At 35.7% G+C, this 22,842-nt stretch overlaps 1 protein-coding gene across 3 annotated transcripts in view; it reads right to left on the bottom strand.

The window, feature by feature from the left end:
* SIPA1L2 (signal induced proliferation associated 1 like 2) overlaps nucleotides 1-22,842 on the bottom strand; it is a 150,338-nt gene that overhangs the window by 9,905 nt on the left and 117,591 nt on the right. For 2 of the 3 annotated variants that reach the window (XM_075043279.1, XM_075043280.1), the window contains exons 13-19: nucleotides 21,995-22,098; nucleotides 21,480-21,583; nucleotides 18,408-18,796; nucleotides 14,542-14,766; nucleotides 11,783-11,936; nucleotides 8,724-8,943; nucleotides 1,554-1,685 (exon numbers count right to left, since the gene is read on the bottom strand). In XM_075043279.1, coding sequence (XP_074899380.1) covers nucleotides 1,554-1,685; nucleotides 8,724-8,943; nucleotides 11,783-11,936; nucleotides 14,542-14,766; nucleotides 18,408-18,796; nucleotides 21,480-21,583; nucleotides 21,995-22,098 — 1,328 coding nt within the window. The remainder of the gene's footprint in view (nucleotides 1-1,553; nucleotides 1,686-8,723; nucleotides 8,944-11,782; nucleotides 11,937-14,541; nucleotides 14,767-18,407; nucleotides 18,797-21,479; nucleotides 21,584-21,994; nucleotides 22,099-22,842) is intronic. The other variant, XM_075043281.1, reaches the window with a different exon arrangement.

Below are 22,842 nucleotides of genomic sequence, written 5' to 3'. Positions count from 1 at the left end.
CACCAGTTATTCAGCATTATCCAGATTTATCTAAGATTTTTGCAATTAAAACCCAACAAGTGAATACTCCTTCTTCCTAGGATAGGCCACCATGGATAGCTATGTTGTTATATCTCTCTCTCAAATTCAAATGGTAATTACATTCACATTACACTTACCACAGTGAAATTATTTTAATCACGAAATTAAATAGTAGCAACAATGAAAATCTACTGAAGTTTTCAAAGAAAGCTAAAAATACAGGAGCATGACTGGTACAGAATGACCTTTTGGTCAGCTGAACTAAAAATTTTTATTAGCATTTAAAAATATTCTTCAAGCACAAAGTTACAGTTAGTCATTTACTGATCCAAATCTATTTTCAGTTGTTTAAGACGTCAATAACAAATAGCAGGATGTTCCCTGAGCAATCAAACTTAGAACTGCATGGGAACAGTTGTCAGATTCTCAGTATCACAGCCCTTCCTGCCCGCTACAACAGGCCTGTTTGAGCAGTACCGAATAGTAATGAATGCACATACAGTTAATCAGGTTAAGAAACAAAACAGGACTTTAGATTGCTAATCATCACCATTGGTTTCGGTTTTTAACAATGCCATTTAAATTAGTATAGTAAATAGTTCTGAAGAGCTTTAGATCAAATTGAAATTTAATCACCTCATACTTAGGGAAGGAATCAGGTACCAGAAAACTGATTCCTATGGTTTCTTTTAGTTAAAAAAAATCTCACCTCTAACTTCACAGCCAGTTCTCCTCATAAAGACCTGTATCTTATATAATGATGACTGTGATAATGTCATCCTTATTCACAAATACCTCTGACTTCCCACACATTCACTAATGAGAGTAACACCAGTCAAGAAATGTTGGAAATTTTAGGACAGCACAGCGACCTAACCAAACCCCCCTGAGGAACAACAAAACACAAACATTCAACTGTATATATTCATATATACACTCAAACCAACATCTGCCTTTCTGTGTTTATACATGATGTGTAGGTTTAGCTCTCAGAGTGGCAAATGAGGTTTTTTTTCTTAGTTAACCTGGTCTTACAATTTAGTAATGCAAACCTGGTCTGTATCCTGCAGCTCAAGTTCTGCTACTGGAAAATATAGCGTACATTTTTGCTGTTTTTCAAGGGCTCATTATGAAAACTGAGAGGGACTGCAACATCATTTGGACTACACATACAAGTTCATAAACACAACACAATAAGCTCAGGGAAGTTTTACTCCCAGTTTCATTTTAAACATCTAACTTAAATGCTCTGAATCTCTCCTTCGAAGCACCTGATTTTTCCAAGAGATTACAGAAGGAACTTAGGCCCCTAAGTGGATGAGCTGTATCTAAGATAGATACTGAAAGTATCATGAATACCCCAAATTTTCAGTGACAATCTTCCGCACTGAGAAGTGATACTGCCAAAAGAACTAAAGGGCTACGGAGGCAAACACTGGACTTCTGTAATTCAAAATGTGTCTACACAATATATATTTTGAAAAAGAAGTTTGTGTAGTGAACATTGATCTTTATTCAGATTTTCCTGTTACCTTCAAACGCTCGTGCAGCATCTACCAGGTGGGACCAGTCTAGCCCTGTGGCAGTGTCTGGCAGGGGCATCAGGCCAGGATCATTGAATTTGGCTTTATCAGATAAGGACCCATCTGAGAACCAGAATTCATCTAAACAATAAACACAATAATTAGTCTTCCTATAACAATGATGTACAATTAATTTTGAAGCTATTATAATGAACTGTAAAAAATGTATAAGCAAAGAGTGCTTATCTTCATTTCTCTTGTTTCTGTCTTTTCCTGTTCAATACTCAGTACGGGTGGAACAATTTTTAAACTTTGCCAAAATAAGATGGGAAGGGTTTCTAAAGTTTTTTTGTGCCACTTTGCACATGATGTGTTCTTCGCATTTTCACGTGAATGCTTGTGTGAGTAGGCAGCATTCATTCTTAAAGCATACCATATTAAACAAAGCATACCATATTAAACCTGAGCACTGAGCAGAAAAGTTGCTAGATACACCAAGTTATATTTTTAAGAAGGCTGTGAAACAACATACAAAATATTTACATGCAGAGTTTTATTCTGAAACTCAAATATTTCAGTTCCAGAAGTAATTTTAAAAATATCACCTGCTTTTCTTTTAATGCATTTGTAAATTCTAGCCTATATCCAAAACTCATTTTCACATTGAAACTACTACCCTATTAGTCTAATATTTGTAGCTGTACACCTGAGGGCATAAGACTTGTGTGCTGATCTCTAAGCTCCAGAGTGAGCAGTAACACATTGTATACTGCAGATAGATTGTATATTAATTAAAATGTATACGCTATAAAGTTCGTTCAAACACAGCTTTCAGTTATGCAGTCTTTTAGAAAGGTACCATGAACATACATCTTGGTAGAGGAGATGGTAATTTTCATAATTATCTTAAATAGTTTTACATTTTCCTTATCTATCCAAAGCAATCTTCACTCTGATCAATGTGAACAGATTAAAATCAATACTGCTGAACAGGCACACAGAGGTTCTTAAAACTAAACATAAACCAAACACATTATTTATAATTACATTTCATCTTAAACATAAAGCTAGTGATACAATATTATACTTTTATTACATAGTATAGTCAGGAAAAAAAGAAATTTTTGCTTCAGATGTATCTATTTCTATTAAATAAAAAGGTCAAAATAGTAATTTTTCCTCAAATATTTCAGAAGGAAATTTCCATCTAGTTATTCCAGTGATTCAGAGTATAAAATTCATGAGGAGTATTTTTTCCAGGAAAACACCAAACACAAAAATCAATGAAGGAACAAATGCATACATACAAATGAAAGATACATTATAGTTTAAGAAAATGGGCTGTTGTCATTGTCCTGATACCAATGAAAAAAAATACCAAAGTCCATTTGAATTAAAGATTTCTGACCTAAAAATCCCAAAGCAGTAGCCTGTTACAGAGCATTCTACTCCATGAAGCAATGATTAGAGCAGATCATATTCTTTGCAGAAAGCTTGTTTAAAAAACAAAAATCAGAAACACGAAAGTGAAGGAGGTTTGCAATCCTCTGTCAAAAATTAGGAGTCCCACAAAGCAAAAACAATGCAGAAGAGGTAGAAATCCTGTTTACTGTGGAATTTATCTTGTTCTACTTCTTATATGAAAGATGCAGAATTGTCATATTACAAGTGAAAGTGGCTTGACAAATCTTTGTAGAAATATCTTTCTCAATACCCACTCTTAGTTTGCAAAAGTGGATGTTATATGAAATGGGAAATGTAATATACAAATATAGTCTACCCATACATCTGTACTACGATTTTATTTTCAGTTCCTTATAAACATACACAAAATCTTATCTAAGGTTACCTTGGGGTGCAAATACATTGGAAGCTCAACATTAGAGCAGTCTCTGAACTTTTGTATATGACCTGGGAATTATAAGAACCTTATTTATGCAAGTGCAAATGTTTTTCACATCCCTGTTGTGGAAAATAGACAGAATGCCTTATTTGAAAGGCTGGCAAGCCAGCTTTTGGTTGGAGACCAGCAGGCAGGCCCTAAGGGACAGCCCTTGCTTTTGTGTGATCAGCCTACAGAGCCTGATTGTGAAACCTGTCAGGAAGATGCCTGTTCCCAGTGCGATTCTGCTGGCTTTCCAAATTAAAGTGTAGGAGTGACAAATTCACCAGTAGTCATTCTTCATTATGCACTGTCTTTGTGAGAACCTCAGTTCACCTTAGGGTGGATCCTATTCAGTCCCGCATAAGACCTGACAGAGCAACTCAACTGCAGAAAGCCTGCCAGAGTAGAGATTTGAATACTGATAGCTCTGAAAACGCAAGTCCTCATGGTGATGGCTGAAATTATAAGCAGAATAACTGAACAGGCGTGAGTATGCCACCACAGAATAATTCATTTTCAAGATATATATTATGTGTTCTTATGCAATGTGGGGCAGGCGGGAGGAAAAAGGAAAAAAAAAAGGAAAAAAAAAAAAGGAGCTCTAATGATATAGGGCTCTTTGTGCTTCTGAATTTCAGAGAACATTGTTTGTATTTCAGGAATGCTCTGGGTGAGATGAATTATTTCTAGCCTCCTGTATTTGCATTTCCTCCCTGCTCCTCTTACCTCCCCTTTTTCTCTGTATGACTGCTGCATTAGCAGCTGCAGGCTGCCTGTTGTCTTCCTTTTTGATTTGTGCAAAGGTAGCAAGTTATGCTTGAGCATGCCCACCTCTGTGTGTCCAGGAGGATATGCCTAATCTCGCAGGCCGCTATCTTCATTGCCCACAAGATTGGTCTTGAAGCAACACAGGCTTACCCCTTATTTCCTTTGAGGAAACAATGTGTTATCTTTCAGTTTTAAAGATTATTTTATTTGCTGTACTCTTTTTGGCACAAAATCATCGATCTGGTCTCTGGTCTTCAGTTATGTCACTCTCTTCCTACACTTAGGAATTATCTGTATTTTTATTATTGATACATAAAAGTATAAAGCATTTTGAAGAGTCCTTATTTTCACCAAAATTATATGGTCACTTCAGTTTCCAACGGAGCTCCTCAAATTGACTGTTATCGCTCCCACAGACCTCTGTATTCAAAAAGTAACTGTTATACAGAAAGTAGAAAAGTTCACCTGACTTAACCTTTTCTACTTCCAAGACAAATATCCTGCTTCAGTTGGAACTGCTACTTTTATGTAGAGACTGCAGATCATGAAAAAATATCTGCTAAGAACTCCTCACTTACCATGCTCAAACTAGACATGTCATTTAACAAGTAGATTATCTCAAAAGGTGCTGCAGCTGAAGGAACATATCAAGTCATACGCAGACATAAATCCCGCTGTCTGCTCCCTGTTCTTCTTTCCTGCAATCAGCAATTATATGTCTATGGTCCTCTTAAACAACAGCTTCTGCCTGCCAAACCCTTCCCTTCTTCAGTATTATCTAAGGTTGCCCAAAGTCCCCTTCAAAGATGCCAGCCTGCTAGTAGACATTCTCACGGACATATGCTCACATTACTGTTAGAATAGTGGACAAGGGCTCCCAGTAACTACTTTTCCCTTCCCTTTTGCTATCGAAAATAGTCTCATGGTCTGGTATGGTGGATTATTCGCTGCGTGAGAGTCTGTAACAGACAACATATATACTCCTTTGGTTGCGTGAACTATTTAAACAACAGCCTTTATCTGTTTACCGAAAAACTGATTTCCAAATTGTTCACATTGTACATCATCAATACACAGTGATACTCTTCCATTTTAATACTGCCCTTTATCAATGAGGTCAGTTTTGGATTGAAGCTAACACTGGTAGTAAGCCAGTTTTAAGATAGACTTTCATCTAATAACATCGTTGCAGACATATCAGCTTGCACTTCTGGCAGCCTTTTCCCTATGGCACGTATAATCTGAGAACTTTCAGGATTTGTTAGTGTATCATTGCATAATATTCCCTTCCTTATGACCCTCCACTGCAAGTATCCTGCACCTTGCTCCCTTCCTCACAGCACAGGAATGTCATGCCAGTGTATCACTTAGGGTATTTTCCTTTCCCCTTTCTTTTTGTGTTTCAAAATAGGACTGGACCATGGTGCCTGCAATGTCAGTCAGACTGTCTCCATGTGTCTTGCTGGGTTTCTGACTTGTGTTAGTACACTAGTTCTGTATCAGTGGTTCTCATTGTTTTCATTCTTTCCCTGCTAGTTCAGCTGCCATGAATTTGCAAGACGGGGATAGATTTGTATCTGCAACCACGTATAGCATGGTAGAATCACTCAACGTGAACAGCACTGTCTCAGTTCGGGAATCTTTCATGTCCCTAAGGTAAAATTCCAGAGTTCTCAGCTACACGAGTTCTGCTTTCTGTTAAAAAGTTAAAAATAAGATAAAATGAAATAAACCTTTCTACATTTGTGTACTGTGTGCAATCAACAGCACTCAACTGTCAGAGCTTGCATTTCAGGCTTTACTGAAAGCAACTCTTCTTTCACTTCACTTCCCCCAGTGATAAAATAATTAAAAAATCCTACAGCTTCACTTTCTCATCTCCGTCTCACAGACAACATCACGCAGAGTTGAAGTTTCTGTTTCCATATTTGCATGGTCATTCTGTCTGATAATTCTGATTTCCCAGTAAACTGAAACCCTTCAAGTTGCCTATTATGCTTTGGTTTTGGTGCTGCCTCGCTTACCTATTAATCACACACTTTTCCTTGCTAGAGGGATCTCACGAGACTTGCTGCTGCCACAATATTTCATGTACCACATGCTGGATAATAACATGCAAAAACATATCTTTCTAAAATGAATTCCAGCCAAAACCACACTATTTCCACTGATTTCAGTAAACATTAAATATAGGTAAAATTACAATTTTTAAGATCACAAACATGTATTTTACAAAAGACTTTACTATGACAACTAAGAATCCTGGTCCCTGAAACTACAACCTCAAGCTAAGATTCTAAATGAAAAGGAAACCTCTCACACCACCACCGCTATAGAATGGAAATTCCTGCTATACATTGATTACAAAACCCTTCCTGACAAGAGCTGAAGTTAGTTTCTTACACGGAGACACTAACTAACCTTATTTTGAAAACAAAGGTGGGCAAGTCATGATGTGTTTGTTTTCAGAGTGTAATTACAGATAACCAATTAAATCTTCATTGAAACAGCCATCATAAAAGATCCTATATTGCTGGCATTGGAAGGCACTTTTATAATACAAAACCAGAAGCAGAAAATAGAGGTTGTATATCATAGAGGTTTTATATCAATAAAGGTTGAATCATTCTATGATTCTATATGAAAATAGCATGAACTACCTTGGATATCAACAATCAGCTTCATTTTGACTGACAGGATACTATTTTCATGTTTTTTCCCAGCTATGTGTATAAATAACTTTCCGTATCTAAGAAGCAGCAAGAATGGAAAATGAGGTGTTTAAGACAGAACTAATACACCAAACACTAAAGTTTCACTGCTGGAGGAGCAGTATGCAGCTTGAGTGTACACCATTAATTGCCTTCTGTCAATCTCCAGAATAAAAGCACACTGCAGGTTTCATCCCATTGCACATTTACCTTTACAAGAAATGGCTCTAAAAACACAAGCCTATCATAGTAAAAAAAAAAAAAAAAAAATACAATCAGGATGTCTGATTATATACATAGCTCCTTCATAGACTACAAAATCTACTGAATTAGTCTCAAATGAAACAAAATGGGTCTTCATACTCTATCAGTAAAAGCAAAGAATCTTTTCATATTAAATTTATAGTAAAGAGTTTCACTTTGATAGAAGAATATTTTTAGAATGGCAAAAGATACACCAAGCATGCATTCCCATCTGAAGCAGGAATTTAGCACTTGTTTCTAATACTAGTTTAAAATTAACCAGTGGTTAGTGACTAAAACTCAATCTCATAGCTGATGCCACTATAACTAGAAAAGTGTTTTGTATATAAGGCTTACTTCTGAAAGTTAGCAAGTGACTGCCAGTTCCTGAAGGACATGATGAATGACAGAGCCCTTTTCATTATGATTTCTTTTAAGTCATCTGTCTGCACTCCCTCTGAACGTGGACCTACAAAAGTCCTTAATGCCTTCAAGAAATCCACCTACAGCTTCTTAACTATGGACTTCAGAGTCCACAGTTGCTCTACTGTGTTTTTAAATTGTGGTCAGCTGTGATGCAATATTAAAGTAGCTAACTAAAAATGCCTTTTTTTTTTTTCTAGATTGGGTGTCCCCTATAGGTCAGCTTCAAATAACTGAGAACTGAAGAGATTTAGCATTTTTTTTTTTTAATTAACTCTTATTAAATATATAAATATGGATATGTAGCCTACATCTATGTATCTGGCTGCATAGATTTGGGCTGTGGTATATCAGCTTATATATTTTTCACAATTGCCTTTTTTTTTTTTTTATTTTCATTCCATTTTTCCCACAATATTACTACAAACTTCAGAGTTCATCACTCCATATTGGAATTATTGCAAGATAAGCATACAATAAAGATCTTGCTTATGAAGACCTCACAAGTAAAGAGTAACCTTCATAAAATGGTTTTAATTTAGCACCCCAGACTACTCTTTTTCTGCCATTAAAAAAGAAGTGTTATTTGCAAAGGTTCTACTAACATGTTAAAAAAAGTATCAGCAAATTCAGTTTTGAAATCGGAGATGACGACAACAACTAGTGCACATTTCCTTTTAAGATGTTACCAAAATGTAGCATTTAGATGTAACCATCTAAATAGAAGCTGTCCCATTTAGCTATTATTTTGAATATATTCGTGAATATTTCAGTAATTTGAATGCACATAAAAAATAAACAAATAAAAATATTAAAATAAAACAGGCTAGCTTGGCTTAATTAGGTCACCACTGGAAAATAAAATGATAACAAGAAATATCTTCAGAGAAATGTTCATTGCCTATCACTGGTCTCATGAAGATTTTTGGGAAGTAAAGTGAATGCTATCTCCAAATATGATAAATCTGAATTGATCAGTAGGGCAAGCATAAGCATGTGCTGCTGACCTAATAAGCTTTTAATAGGATATCTAGAACACTGATCTGACATTTCATAATTTCACCTTAAAAGTAAAATCTAACTTAATATTTGGTGGTTTGAGTTTATTACAAATATTCCAAACTTAGCAATGACAGCAACATCACTTACTTCTCAGATTTCCCATTCCAGGAGTCAGGCTCATTCTGGGAGGCAATGTGCTGTGATACGGTGGAGTAGTGCTGAATAAGATATCATTTGGCAAGGCCTGGTCTAGCATTGAGCTTCGAGAGCTAGCATATGAAGATCCTCTTCGATTGCTACATATACTCTCATCAGATAGGGTACGGTAAAGTGTCCTCCGTGGAGAAAGGTTTCCATAAAATGCAAACTAAACATCAAGATATGAAGATATAAGAACACATATTACTGGATAAATAATTCACACAATCATATCACATCATCAGTGTTGAGAGTATTTTTCTGGGCAGGCAACTCTGGAATTCTTGAGCTAATATAGAAGATCAGGGATTTGTTCCACCATATCAGATCTACTGGGGCCTCAAAAGAATTACTGAACTAGATTTTCATACTTCCTCTTGATATTTTGGAACATGTCACCATGAATTTATCAGATACTGTATAGTTTTATTAATTCTGAAATGTTAAATGAAACCTCCATAGCCTTATGACAGCAATGTTTTCCAGAAATATATATATAAGATTACCAGCTCTGGCAACATTTATTCAAGACTATACACAGAACTGTTTGATTTTAATTTGAAATGACTATGCTTTAATGTTAAACATTCTGAACTGATATATGGTGCAGTATAATTCATTGGACGATAAAAGTGACTTGAGACATTGCAAGTCTCCAGATATCACGAAATAGGCTTAGAAAAGAGGATAATGGAGTTCAGTGAAAACTGTTTATGCTTTTCAAAAAGTTACTTAAACCACAACCCAAATATCTACAGTAAAACAAGGTGTTACTGTATTGTAAAACTGGGCCATTCCACCTCTAAGTCATTCTTCAGCACTGCAAATCCAGTTATTCTTCACATCTACAAATGTCAATTATTGCCTTAATTATTTTAACTGGTTTGTCCTGCACATAACAATTTAATGTCCTGTCCTGTTTTCTTTGTAATTAATTAGGAGTTGCACACTCCCTGTACAGAATGTATGCTTAAGAGCAGTGGTTTTTTAAAACAGTGAATATAGCACAGAATTAAAGAGATCTACATTGCTATATTTCTGACAAAACTTGCTCACTGATGAATACTTCTAAAAGGAATACACAGAAACACTCAATCATGCCGCAAGACACAGTCTTTACAAAACACTTAAATACACTTCATAGTGCTAGTTCAGGAAAGCATCTATCTTGATGACAGCTGAGAACCATTGTTAGAATGCTTAGCTGTGTCCCACAGAAAATTGGGGATATTCAGATTCTAATCTAGGAAAGCATCAAAATTCTACATCGGTTCTAGAGATTTGCCTGAAACAGATACGGGCCGTGGAATAAACATCATCCAAAACTATTTTAACATATATGTAAAATGTTCACAACAATAGATATAAGCAGCATCCCTAAACGAATGGATAGAGGACATAAAGAGCACCCTTAAATGCATGGATATACAGTATCCTTCTATAAGCAGTGGTTACAGAATATCAAAAGACACCGAGCCTAATTAGGGCCCACATTGGGCAAAGGGTTGAAAGCCTTCACCCTCTGAATTGAAGGGTCTCTGACCCTCTTTCCTGAAATCAAGATTCCCAGCAAGCATCCTGCTGCAATTCTTGCCTGTTACTCAACTCTCCTCAACCTTATACTGCATCTTCTATCTATAAAGGTTGTTCACTAGCTATCCAAACATGTTGAATGTTAATTGTTGGAGCTTTACCGAGTTTCCTTTCAGGGTGCAACAAAAATTAAACGTTACCTAGAGGGCTCATTATTCCCCAATCTATGAAGAAGGTAAAACCAAACCAAACCAAAAATGTGATTTGATTCTGTAGAATCTTACATATTCAGAAAATCCCTTTTTGGCTTTGCTGTCAAAGACAACTGACTCACCTATACCAAGATTACTAAGCTCTATGAAGGCATAATCAAAGACTGGATACTGCCAAGCTGTACGGCTGGGGATCCCCTGCGAGTCAGGGCCTATGGTCTCTCTCACTTTGTGAGCTTTTGTTGGAGTGTCTTGGGAGGGGAAAGGGAGAGCAGTAGTTTATCTCAGGATTGCCACACCTCCTCACTCCTTGCTGTTTCTTATTTAGGTAGCCAGAAACATTGGCAGCTCTTGAAATCATCACAGAAAACCTATTATTGTATCAATCATAAATCATAAAAACCTTTAGGACATTATTCATGGGAATTCAAACACATATAATGCATACTTAACATAGTGCACGTTAAAAATATATATATGATCTGAATTTTAAATTCAATTCTGCACTTAGAGGATTCCCATGTGTTACTTTTGTTCAGACATGATGATTATGCTATTTAGCACATTGTATAAACACAGTAGGTGAAGGGTGCATTGAGTTAATATCAAAGCGTGACAACTATCTCAAGTAATTTAACTGCTTTGTGCTGTATTCCACATTAAGCACAGAATTCAGAATCATGTATACTTTGGGGAGTAGTAAATTTTAAGTTCTCTATCCACTTTTCGTGAACTTTTAAATATTACCGATTGTCTTCATACTATAAAGATTAGATGTATGTTCTCCACTAGCATTGACAATTAAGCCTTTTGAGCAGTTGCCACTGATACCTACATGAATTCAGACTTCCAACGAAATTGTTGGTACTGAGTATCACAGGGCAGGGGAAAGCGGGCTACTTTTATTCATGTGCCTTGGTATCATGTGAAGTGCATATATTCAGGCGTCCAACCTTGAAAATGTTACTTTTAATCTTTGAAACTATAATTAAGTTGTTCAGCCTGCACCCGTCTCTGCTCAAGCTAAGCAAAGACATACTTAAATAATACTGTATTTCATACATAACCATCAAACTAGATATCATTTTCATATCGTGGAAATGATATTTTGGGACTTATGGTCAGTACTTATAGCATCCTCACAGAATATACTTAACTTTTACAAAATGATATTGCCTTCTCTACAGCAATTTTGGGAATACCAGAAATTCATTTCTAAGGTAAATGTGTCTGAGATACAAAGAGCCAAAGAAAGTAGCTAACCTTTCTTCTCCCCTCCTCCATAGAGAGGCTGTCTGGCAGCATCAACTTCAGAAAATCTTCTTTGGACAAGACTTGCTGGCTTTCAACAATGGCATTCCTCACAGAAGTTTGGAGTGGACTTGATGCAGACACAGCATCAATATCATCATACACTCTGTTGAGACAATTGGTGGGTTTAGCAAGAGAAGCAATAGTGCTCTTGGATTTGGAAGACTGCATTCATCTTCTGTCACCAAGTAAAAATTGTTAGAATTATCTCCTAACGCAGCACACTCTTATTTGGAACATTTTTTTGATCATTTTATATTTATGAACCTGGTTTTGGGTCCAAAATGAAATTCTTAAATGACTGAAAAATCAATTTTAGGAATTCTAAAGAACGATTTAAAAAAGCATAATGCTTGTTTCTCCTAGCTTGCCTCTCTCTTTTTTACACACCACACTTCTCTATAGTAAAAGTTGTATTTATAGCAACATTTCCAATAGTTCATCACAAAATATTTTAACTTTTACTTCCTTAGCAAATAAGAAAACCAGTATTTTATAGTGTGATATTGTATTCAGCTTCACAATCTGGCAAAATTACTATGGTCATCAATGGCAATGTTTGAAGTGTATTGGTAATCGATTGTGCCATGTGCCAAGTGTGTTTTATTATCAGCAATTTCATAAAGCACTTCAGATGAATAAAACAGCTGTCTTCCTTAATTACTAGCATATAAAAATTTATTTACAATCAACATAAGAATGTCAAACTGAATTATTATCTTTCAGCTTCCTTCTAGTGAGAAAGGAGGGAGAGAATTTTAACAGGTTTACTCTGGAAATGCAGTCGAAGGAACTAGAGATTCCCAGTCACACAGAACACACATTTGAAGGCATTACTTACTGCCAAGTGTAGCATAATCAGTGACTCTGTCTTCAGCAGAGAGGAAACAAGCTTTGCTATGGTAAAGTGTAATTCTCAGTGAATTATATCCTATAGTGGCACAACATTCAGCAATTGACCTGATTTTCATCATCACTGCTAATTAGAGATGTTATTTTATTTCAACGTAATTATCCTCAGAGAGATACTTCCTCTCTGTGATGTATAGAAAGCTTTCCTAGAAAGAGAGAGGTGAAGCAATGCTGTACGCCATGGAAAAATCTGAAAATATTTTCTGATATATGAAGTGCTGCCATATTAAATTAATATTTCTTAGATATAACTAGCTCTTGAAGATACTTTTCTAAATTGCTGTGGTTTCAGTCTAAATACCATGATTCATTACACAATTTTGTGTAAGAAATAAAGAGAAATTGTTGCAGCAGTTCATCAACTTCAAAATGCAAAAATTTGTGGGAATCAATGAAGCTACCACTTTTTCAATGCAAATACTACTACAACTGAACCATTTAAGCAATTCAAACATTGGGGGGGGAAATATGAAATCACTAGTACAGTAACTCAAAGAAACACAAATAACCAGGACAGGAAGGTAGTAACATCTACTTTTGAAAATTAGGAATTTAAGAGCTTAACTTCAGGCTCATATTTCATAGCATATATATTCGAGCTTGTATTTTTAAATACAAATTTTGCCATAAATATGCACATATATGCAATATGAGACATTAGATGCAAATAACCCATTCCCATTAAACAAAGAGTAATCCCATATCAAACATTTGAAAATCAGGTACTGCATGTCCTCTTGTCAATTTATCGAGATATATAGGGCTGACTATGATTTACTGAGAGATAGAACTGAATAGCTTATGCACAAAAAGAAAGCAAGGAGGTTATTTGAAAAGATGATTTTGAAGATAACAGGAATTTAAAGGTTAGTTTTAAACAGCAGATTCAAACATTACTTATTACTGCTGCAGCACTGTGAAAGTATCATCTCTATCTATATTTGAGATACTGTACCTTATCCTTTGAGTACAAGCCTTTTTCTTCCACCTAAGAAGAATACATTTCTCATGAGCTATTCTTGTGTTAAACTGTACATATAGCTGTTCGTTAGAACTGCTCTGAATATTTTTGTCTAAATGTTGCTTGCTAGAAAAATACGTAGTTTTATTGAAGCCTGCACATTTTGTAGAGTCTCGTGAAGAGAGGGTCAGATATATCCACACTTGATCTTTTTCTTGTGGGGTCCTAACCACCAGTTCGTACCTGTTCATTAAAAACAAAGCCAGAAAAAGGTACCGAAGAACCACTAAAATACCCCCAACTGGCACTAATTTTTTAGAATTATCTACCATAGATCACTGATATGTTTATGGTCATCTCTCTCATCTGTAATGTATTAGCTGATGTGATAGGCAACAAGGTAGTAAGGTTTAACACAGAAACACTAGGAAGTAAGCTTTTTTCAACTAACTAAAGTTCCTGAAGATTTGCAGAAAAGATCTTGAAGACCTTAATAAAATTGTACCTTCCCAAGAGATTCAAAATGGAAATTCAGAATGTCTGATGTAGCCATACATTTTTGCCTACACACACTTCCAGAAATTTCTGTCAGCTTGCTGTATTTGACACACGGGAAAAAGATGCAGGTGGAGAGAACAGAGGAGAAAACTGCATCCTGTGCAGTTGTTGCCTTTTTTCCTTCTTTTTTTTTGGATGTATCTTTGGTACATAAAGGTACATAAAAACCCCCAAACATTTAAAAGCAAAACAGAATTTGTAATTTTTAATTTTTCTATCCTATTTTAAAATTTATTTTCATTACCCTTCTTGCCCCAACAAAATGAAACAGTGTTCTTACTCATGGCATTCAGAAACTTCCGATTCTTCAGGTGTAGGACTTCCTTCTGATTTTTTCCATCCAATGACATATTTACTCACTGCTCCTTGTCTGTGGTATGGTTTTGAAACTGACCCAGAAATCTGTTGACTGCTATTCTGCGACACTATATAGACTTTGGAGGTATCTAGGGAGCCACTCTTTTTAGAGCAATGTGTTGATGGGCTTCCTGAATGATGTGACCCACTGCAAAAGTAAAGAAAACACACAAAAGCAAAAATGAAATCTGCTATACAACAACAAATCAGAAACGCTTCACCTGGTATGCAGCTATAATTCTTAATGTTAAGTTTTTCTCAAGATTAAAATCAAGGTAGCAATACTGGTACAGTAATTTTCTACGTACGAGCAGTGTACACATTAAAGCTCTTTGAGAACAGAATTCTGGTGAGTTTCTAAAAAAAGTAATGTATATAATTCAACTTGCTGAAATGCCAATGCAAACTGATATGAATTAAAATTAAAAGACTAAGTTCAAGACATATATATAGAATTTGTGTGTGCAATTTTAAGTAAATATGTACACACATGTTATTAATCGTATAATTCCATTTACATCAAGAACTACATAGGGAATTACCCGAAATATCTCTCTAATTATAAAACTTATGTGCTTTTCCACTTCATGTTAATTTTGCCAGTTCACGCCAGTTTAAGCTGTGTCTTTCATTCAGTACCGTTGAGAATTTAATATTAACAGAAGTAAATTTCAGTTCAACAAAAACAGTCCTCTGGATAATTTTAATAGCCTCTTTTATTATGAATAATAGTACTAGTAGGCACTAATGAAACCTTTTACTGAAGACTCTCAAAATGATTTAAAATGAACTAAAGCAAACACGTCCTTGAAGAATAAATTTCTTCTTTTCACCTTGGAGGTGAAGTAAGCAAAGCATTCAGAACCCAAGCGCCTGGCCTAAAATCAGAGGCTGGAACCTGAAGCAGCAGCTTCTAACTTTCGTTGTCGGTTTACGAATACCAAACACAGTGCTATCTTTTAATCTAAACCCAAGAGCACTGGATTAATTCAGAGGACCAGGAGGTGTTCTTGAAAGTGTAAAAGACATGGCTACTTTGCTGTCCATGCAGAGTCAAATACAAGCAATGCACATTAGATCAAATTAAAGTGCCTATTGTGGTAGAAAGTTGAATCATTAAGGCAATGGATTAATAATTTTGATCACAGTTAGTACGTGCATTTAATCTTAAAACCAATTTATTTTCTCTCCTCCCTCTTCCTCCCCCAAAAGCAGGAACAAAGCTGAGGTTTTGGGGGAAGAAAATAATGGGGGTGATGTTCAAAGGTTTTTTGCTTGCTGTCCTTGCAAATAGGCAAATAAATTATGTAAATATGTGATGAATAAAATAATTCAGTTATGAAAAACTGAAATCTAAAGATGAAGCAAACAATGAAGCACAATGTAAAATACATATCAGATCAACAGCAAGGACATTATCCAGAGAATTTTAGACTTCTATTTGCAACTAAATTTAAGAAAATTTGAGCATCCAACCTCATTCTGTAGGTTTTAAACAAGGGAATATTTTTGAAGTGAAGAAATAAAATGGCTATAAAAGCCTAGTTTTAGATAATGAGTTCAATGCAATGGTTGGAACAAGCAGTTTATATTTTTAGGATCCAAAAGATGTTCTATGAAAGAAACAAAGCAAAACTAAAGGCAATGAAGCTAAGCTGTTTCAGCTACAGTAACATGAAGGTATTTGATAATTCATGTGCACAATTAATATAAAATAGGAGAGGGAAAACCATTAATAACAGAGCTGTGAGGCATTATGTTGTGCATAGCTCAAGTCAGTATTGTTGCTTGAGATACTGTTTCCGACAGCAGGTTTAATTCTGTAAATCTCACTCGGACGCTACAGTATTAGTTTTTTCAGGGGGTTCTTTATCTGATGATGTTAGAGAATCAGGCCAGTACCTTTCAACCAACATCTTTCCTGTGCATTGCACTTTATATTTTCAGTAAACCGAACACAATTTCAATACAGAAATGTTCCACTTATAGATCAATCACATTCCACCAGTCTGTGAGCTTGTTTCTTGAAGTTTTACACTGTTCAGCTACCGAAGAACAAGTTTACTATTTAACATTTGTAAAATAATTGTGAATGAATGCCTCAATAGTGTTAGAATTTCATCATTATAGATTACAAAGAAATACAAACTCAGTGTCTGACCAGTTGGAAAATACATATAGGATTCAGCAGTAGATATCACATGCTTATATGTTAACTCAACTTTCTTATCTCTATTTGAACACATCAGTGTTGCAGCATCACAGCTATAAAATGAGGTATTTTTTAGTAATGTATGCCTGTAGGTGCTGTATAGGTGATGCTATCTTTTAAACCCAACTGTAAAATTATTTATCACTCCAACATAATTTGAAGGATATGTAAGCAAAGTTTAAATAGAACAGTTGGGTCACATAACATAAGTCAGACATTTTCCTATAGTAAAAGAATTTGGCACACAAATTAGAAGGTGATCATTTGAAAACATTGATCTTGCCAAAGTGGAATTGGGCAATCCTAACGTGAGTCGTCATCTCAACAATAATTGCTACTTTGGAAATGCCTAGCTAAGCTCACTTAAAATCTACATGCTGCTTCTTTTTTTAAAAATTTTTAATTAATCCATAAAATGTTTATTCCATAGAAGTGAGCAGCAGATTACTTAATGGCTGTCTGGCACTTTAAATATGACAGCTGCCACACAAGTGTTGAGAATACGTATTCTAGCCACTAGAAATCTATTTCAGCTCATGATTACGAAGTCCTAGAAACACAGAGCTTACTTCTAGTGCTTTAGAAGTCTCAATATATAAAATTAGATCTCAACACACACAAAGCAGAGTAAAGCTGGAGCGTCTGCATTATCACACGGGTAGCAAAAGTTTAATGTCAAAGCATTTACCTAGTTTTCACAACAGTCTATACTATCTTCTATAACTTGCAAAAAAAAAAAATATCTGCAAGTTAGAATAAGTATACAATACTAATTCACTCATGTCTAACGTATAAAGAAATGAGGACACAAGATATTATTTGGTTATTTTCCTGTACTGATTGACATTGAAAACAGGAAAATAAGATGGAAAAAAGAATAATTTCCTTCCATCCTTTACAGAGTAAAAACCTTAACAAATAGACTAAAGCTTCAACTTCAAAGTCACCATAAAATGGGAGTTGGGAGATAAAGGCAACCAGCTGTAAAAGAGTACTTTCAAAGTTTGCTTTCCAACAGATGTACCATGCACACATTCCACCAGTAACAAAAAGAGCTGAAAATCAATCAGAAATTCAGTTCAACAAACAAAATTGTAAAGCATACATCACAATAATGTAAATGAGGAGGGACGGTATGCAATGCAGTTTCACTATATGTAAAAATTGTCCATCATTATATGTAAAAATTGCCCTTTGCAATTTTTCTGATTTCCGTCAGCATTAGCTCCCAGGTAATTTGTTGCACTGTACTAAAAAAAAAAATAAAAATGAATTAAGTTCTAGGTGCAAACTTCCCTTTTATTCAGGGATGTTTCCCAACTTTAAAAACCTAAGCAATGTGCACAAGGTCACAAATAAAGTCTCCATCAGCTCTGGGAGTAGGGCTAGCTATGCTTTTTAGGCAGACTCATCAGAAATTGCCTGAAAATTGCTCATATCAGCATTTAAATACGACAAAAAATCAAAACCAGTTAAGTGTACTTTCAAAGAAAGGTAAACAGAGTAACAACAAAGAAGAAGAGTTCTCTGTACGTTAATCTGTAATCCATAATCCCTAATTTGTAAGAAATACATACCTGGAGTGAGAGGAAATTTCACTTAGGTCTCCCATACTGCCTTCAGCTGTATGACTGGTAGAAATAGCAGAGGCATAGCTATGAACAGCATAGATTTTAGCTGGATCATCATCTGGCCCAGGAGTTTCAGAAGACTCGGTCCACTGCTCAGTACGACAATGTACTCCAGACCTGCTGCCAGCAAGGTGCAAAGGGGCCAGAAGAGGAGCAGGCATGCAGGGAGCCGTATCAATTCCACTGTCAGTAGAAGCCCCCTTTATATATGTTAATCCAAGCAGCTCAGGATCCATCAGATCTCCAGAACCAAAGTGTTTTTCATCACTGTTGCTGGATGTATTACTGGATAGGGTGTTGCTGCTTGAGTGGCTTGAACAGCTTTTGTCTCCAATCTTAGCAACAAGAAAACAAACAAAAAAAAAGACCCCCCTCAAGTTAAACAGTAAAATATTTATTTTCATATAAACTACTGAATTTGTGCCATTCAAAGACCATTCTGTTATTTTTTACAGTATGCTATAATATAACCGCAAAGTATGAAAAGAGCTAATTATACCACCAGTTTCTATGAAATGAATTGCACAGCTGGCTAGACACATTAAAGGTTGATGTCAGTGCAAATAAAAAGGCTCTAGTTCCATCTTCTATGGCAAATCTTAAGATCACACTTGAATTTTCTGATTATAGGACCTGCTTAACATCCATAAAATTGCATTTCTGAACAGTTGAAATAAGCATTTGTTAAAGCTAGAAGCATTGGTAATTATTTGTTAAAACAAGTTCTACTGCAAATCTGAAAAACACCGAAGACTGAATTATCGTTGGCTTTTTCTCAGTGTGGGTGAAATATGCAGCTTATTGGATCAAATCCAATTGGATGTGTGGCTAGTTAAACTGAAGCCAATTGCGATGTGTGTGTACCAGATGAAAGTAACTTAAGTCACATAGCATGGCTATTGAAGTGGAATAATTATGTCAGGCATTTATGTCAATAAAGTTGGGGGTTTTGCTGTTTTTTTAAAAGAGATTTTATAGAGAGTTGGATTAACTTATCTCTGTGACACAGTAGCCAGAATAAGGGCAGATGGACTTCTACTAGGTAGAAAATAAGTGAAATAAACAGGACTCAAAATTTGAGAAAATTATTTTAGAAAAAAAGGAGGGGTTACACTTGTATTCATTCTAACCTTTACAAGATGGCTGTCACCTTAAAAACAATGGAACAATTGACAAAAATACAGTGAGCAGTTTTTCCAAGGACAGGGACTTGGAAAAAGGTGTCTGGAGAAAAGGCAGGTCACTTCTTGCTGTAAATGTAAAACGGAACCAAAGTGGAAAGAAACAAAAAAGGGAAAACCAAAAAAGCTCAAAGGCATAACATTAGCCTCAGAAAACGTATTGTATGTATGAACCTTCCCAAAATTTCCTCTGTGTTGCTGAAAATACATGCTTAGGTACCTTCCTGACCCTGCAAGCAGCAGAGAATCTGGACAACAGCTATTGATACAGACATCTTGAACTGCTCAAAGATCACTATGGCCATAGCTGAGGATTATTTTATGCATTTCCTTGTGCTAAGAGAAATTATTGTATGAAAGCTCACCATGACCCTACTTGTTATATGTTGTTAAAGACTGTGTTGTGGAGCAAGATTAAAAACCAAAAAAACCCCCAAGAACCGCGCCCCCCCCCCCCCCAAAAACCCTCCCAAACCAACAACCAACCAAAACCCAGCAGGAATATGATATTTATTCCAGGAGAACAAAGATATCTTGAAGATAGCCAGTGAAATTCCCCCCACTCTCCTTCCCAAGTTAAAACTTATAAAAAGAGAGCACACACATTTTTTTCTAATGGGTAAATATTTTACAAAGTTCTCGTACATTTGCTGTAGCCCTCTCTGTGAATTTCACTGGCTGGCAGAGTCTCATATGGCAAATTGAACTGAACAAAAAGGGGATGCACAAGAGAACATTACAAGGTCCTTTACAAGGTGACTACATTTTTTTCCTGTTTTACAGCATCGAACAACAAAATAGCCTCATTTTATTAGTATTATCTTTATAATAATGCTGGTTCTTACTTTGTACAATACAGTTCTTTTGCACCTGCACTACATATACGCATAGGCAGGCAAACACAAACATAAGGCCATTATGAAATTTTCTGTTCAGACCCCCACCATCCTAAAAGCATGAGAGCTGCCATTAGCCTAAAACTCTGATTGAAGTTAAGCAAACTCATTATTTAACTTTGGTATCGGTGCTCTGTTTAGTACTGATTGTTACATATACTGATTCTAGCTTCCTGTCAACTTTGGCTTAAAGTAAAAGAAAGTATTTTTTGTCTTCATGTGTGTAACTCTACAGCATGGTTCTGTTTATGATAGTACTTTTTTCAAGAAGTATCAACCTAGATTATCATAAAGTATCAATGTACTTAAGATGAGAAACAGGCTTCATATTCTTACCAATATAAATCTACAAATAGTGTACAGATTCCTACTATATATAGCAGGTTTTTCCATGCAACAAACACACAAAAAAAAATAGAAAAAGACCATGCATATCATTAAGGTACTTTCCATCAATAAGTCATTGAGGATTTTGCCATTACTGAAGACAAGCCACTAAACTAGCTAGACTAGAAATCTGTTCAGCATTCCCAACATACAAACTACATTTTTACGGTGCTTATTGATAATTATACTACATGGAAATTTCACACAACGTGACAAGTGGTATAGGGTACATTCTTTTTTTTTTTGAAAGGATATGAAATACTTCACAGAGTAAGCAAGCCAGTACAAATGAAGCTGTAAATACACAGCTGAGTGTAGACTATGCTAGTTTTATCTCCTCAGTGCCCCAGACCCAAGCCTTCTTGGAGTTCGTAGTTTTTAAACACAGATTAAGTATACTTAATTCACCCCACATGCAGGTGAGCATACTCCTTGCCTCCCCAAATTACTAAAATTTATTTTCAATATGTACTTTTTTAAGTCCAAGGTGGGTTTTGTTTTGGTTTTGGGGGTTTTTTTTAGAGTTTTGAATGACATCCAAGTAAAAGACTTACATGTGAAAGTTTGTTTGGCGACTCCTTGCCACTGCCTTCCTTCTGTAAAGCCCGGTCTTTGTAGGAGCTCAGGACTTTGGTCGATGGTGCATGCCACTTGGTTTCTGCCATAAATAATTGTGTTTTAATTTCTGAATGCTAAAAAGATGAGTATACTGTACAAAGAAAAAAGGCACATGGCTTAGCGTCAGGTTTCAAACCTGTACACTCTTTGGAATCAGAGATGTGTATCTTTGCAGAGTTTCCTAAGATCTAGTTTTTCAATTATAATCAAATGAAGTTCAACCTGCTTTTCATTATTCACGAGGCTTTCTGAAGTTCAGGAGTAGTTTGTTCCAAGTATTATCTAAATATCCCACACCATATTCTGTTAGACTGTCTGTAACAGTCCTTGCTTTCACAGTCGTATTACATGCTCTTTGTGTATGAAACCTCCACATCGGAAGGTGGCTGCACTTCAACAGGCACTGCATTGCAAAGAACATTTATTTTTAAGATACAGTGGTTTTTATTACCAGAATGTCTAGTTCCTTCCAAAGCTTCCTCTCGTTCTCTGCCTCCTTCACACTCCAGCGAGCCTGAACCTTGGTGGTGTTCATGGAGCAAAGGGGATTGGCACCTTTAAACATAAACAGAAAATTAAGCTGTTGGGTTTTTTTCCTAGAAAACTAGTTACATGATGAACAACAACACTTTTTACTCTTCAAAGAAAGTATTTTGTAAGTGATTTGTTTCAACAACCATCACCCCCCGCCCCCAAGTAAGTTTACTAACATTTCCAAACACTGCATGGAAATATTTACATGCAATTTTTTCAGCAGCACACTGTTATATCTTAAGTGTGAACAGGACAAGAAGACACTGAACTTTAAGAAGAAATGCATTCCTGGGGCTACATATCCAAAGGTTTTGTAATGGAGAACTATGGTAATGTATGCTTAACTGCTTTATTAACTAAGCCCCACAGAAAGTAACCCTGCAGTTTTGCAGGTTTGCACACTCAGAACATGTAAGCTAGTACCAGATCCATTGCTTTGCATTGTATGGCAAAAGTTAAATTATTTCACGAACCAACACACTAAAACCAAAGCTGCTATTAGAAATAACTGTGCTGGAAAAATGGCACAAGATGCATTTTCATATGTTTACCATAAAAAAATTTGCCAAAGTTTTATTTGAATTATTAGCATCTATTTAGCTGCCAGAGATTTCAGTGAGTATTCTGAAATTCCTTGAGGAGTCTCCAAGATATTGCATATGTATCTGCTACATGGAATATCTTATCCACAAACAGTCATGCCGAAGCAATATTACGCTTACAGACAAGGAGTCAAGCTGATGTTTTCAATATTCACATTTTTTC

The sequence above is a fragment of the Buteo buteo genome, chromosome 12 (assembly GCF_964188355.1).
Source record: "Buteo buteo chromosome 12, bButBut1.hap1.1, whole genome shotgun sequence".
Taxonomy (NCBI): Eukaryota; Metazoa; Chordata; class Aves; order Accipitriformes; family Accipitridae; genus Buteo; species Buteo buteo.
This window is presented reverse-complemented; position numbering and strand designations above follow the sequence as displayed.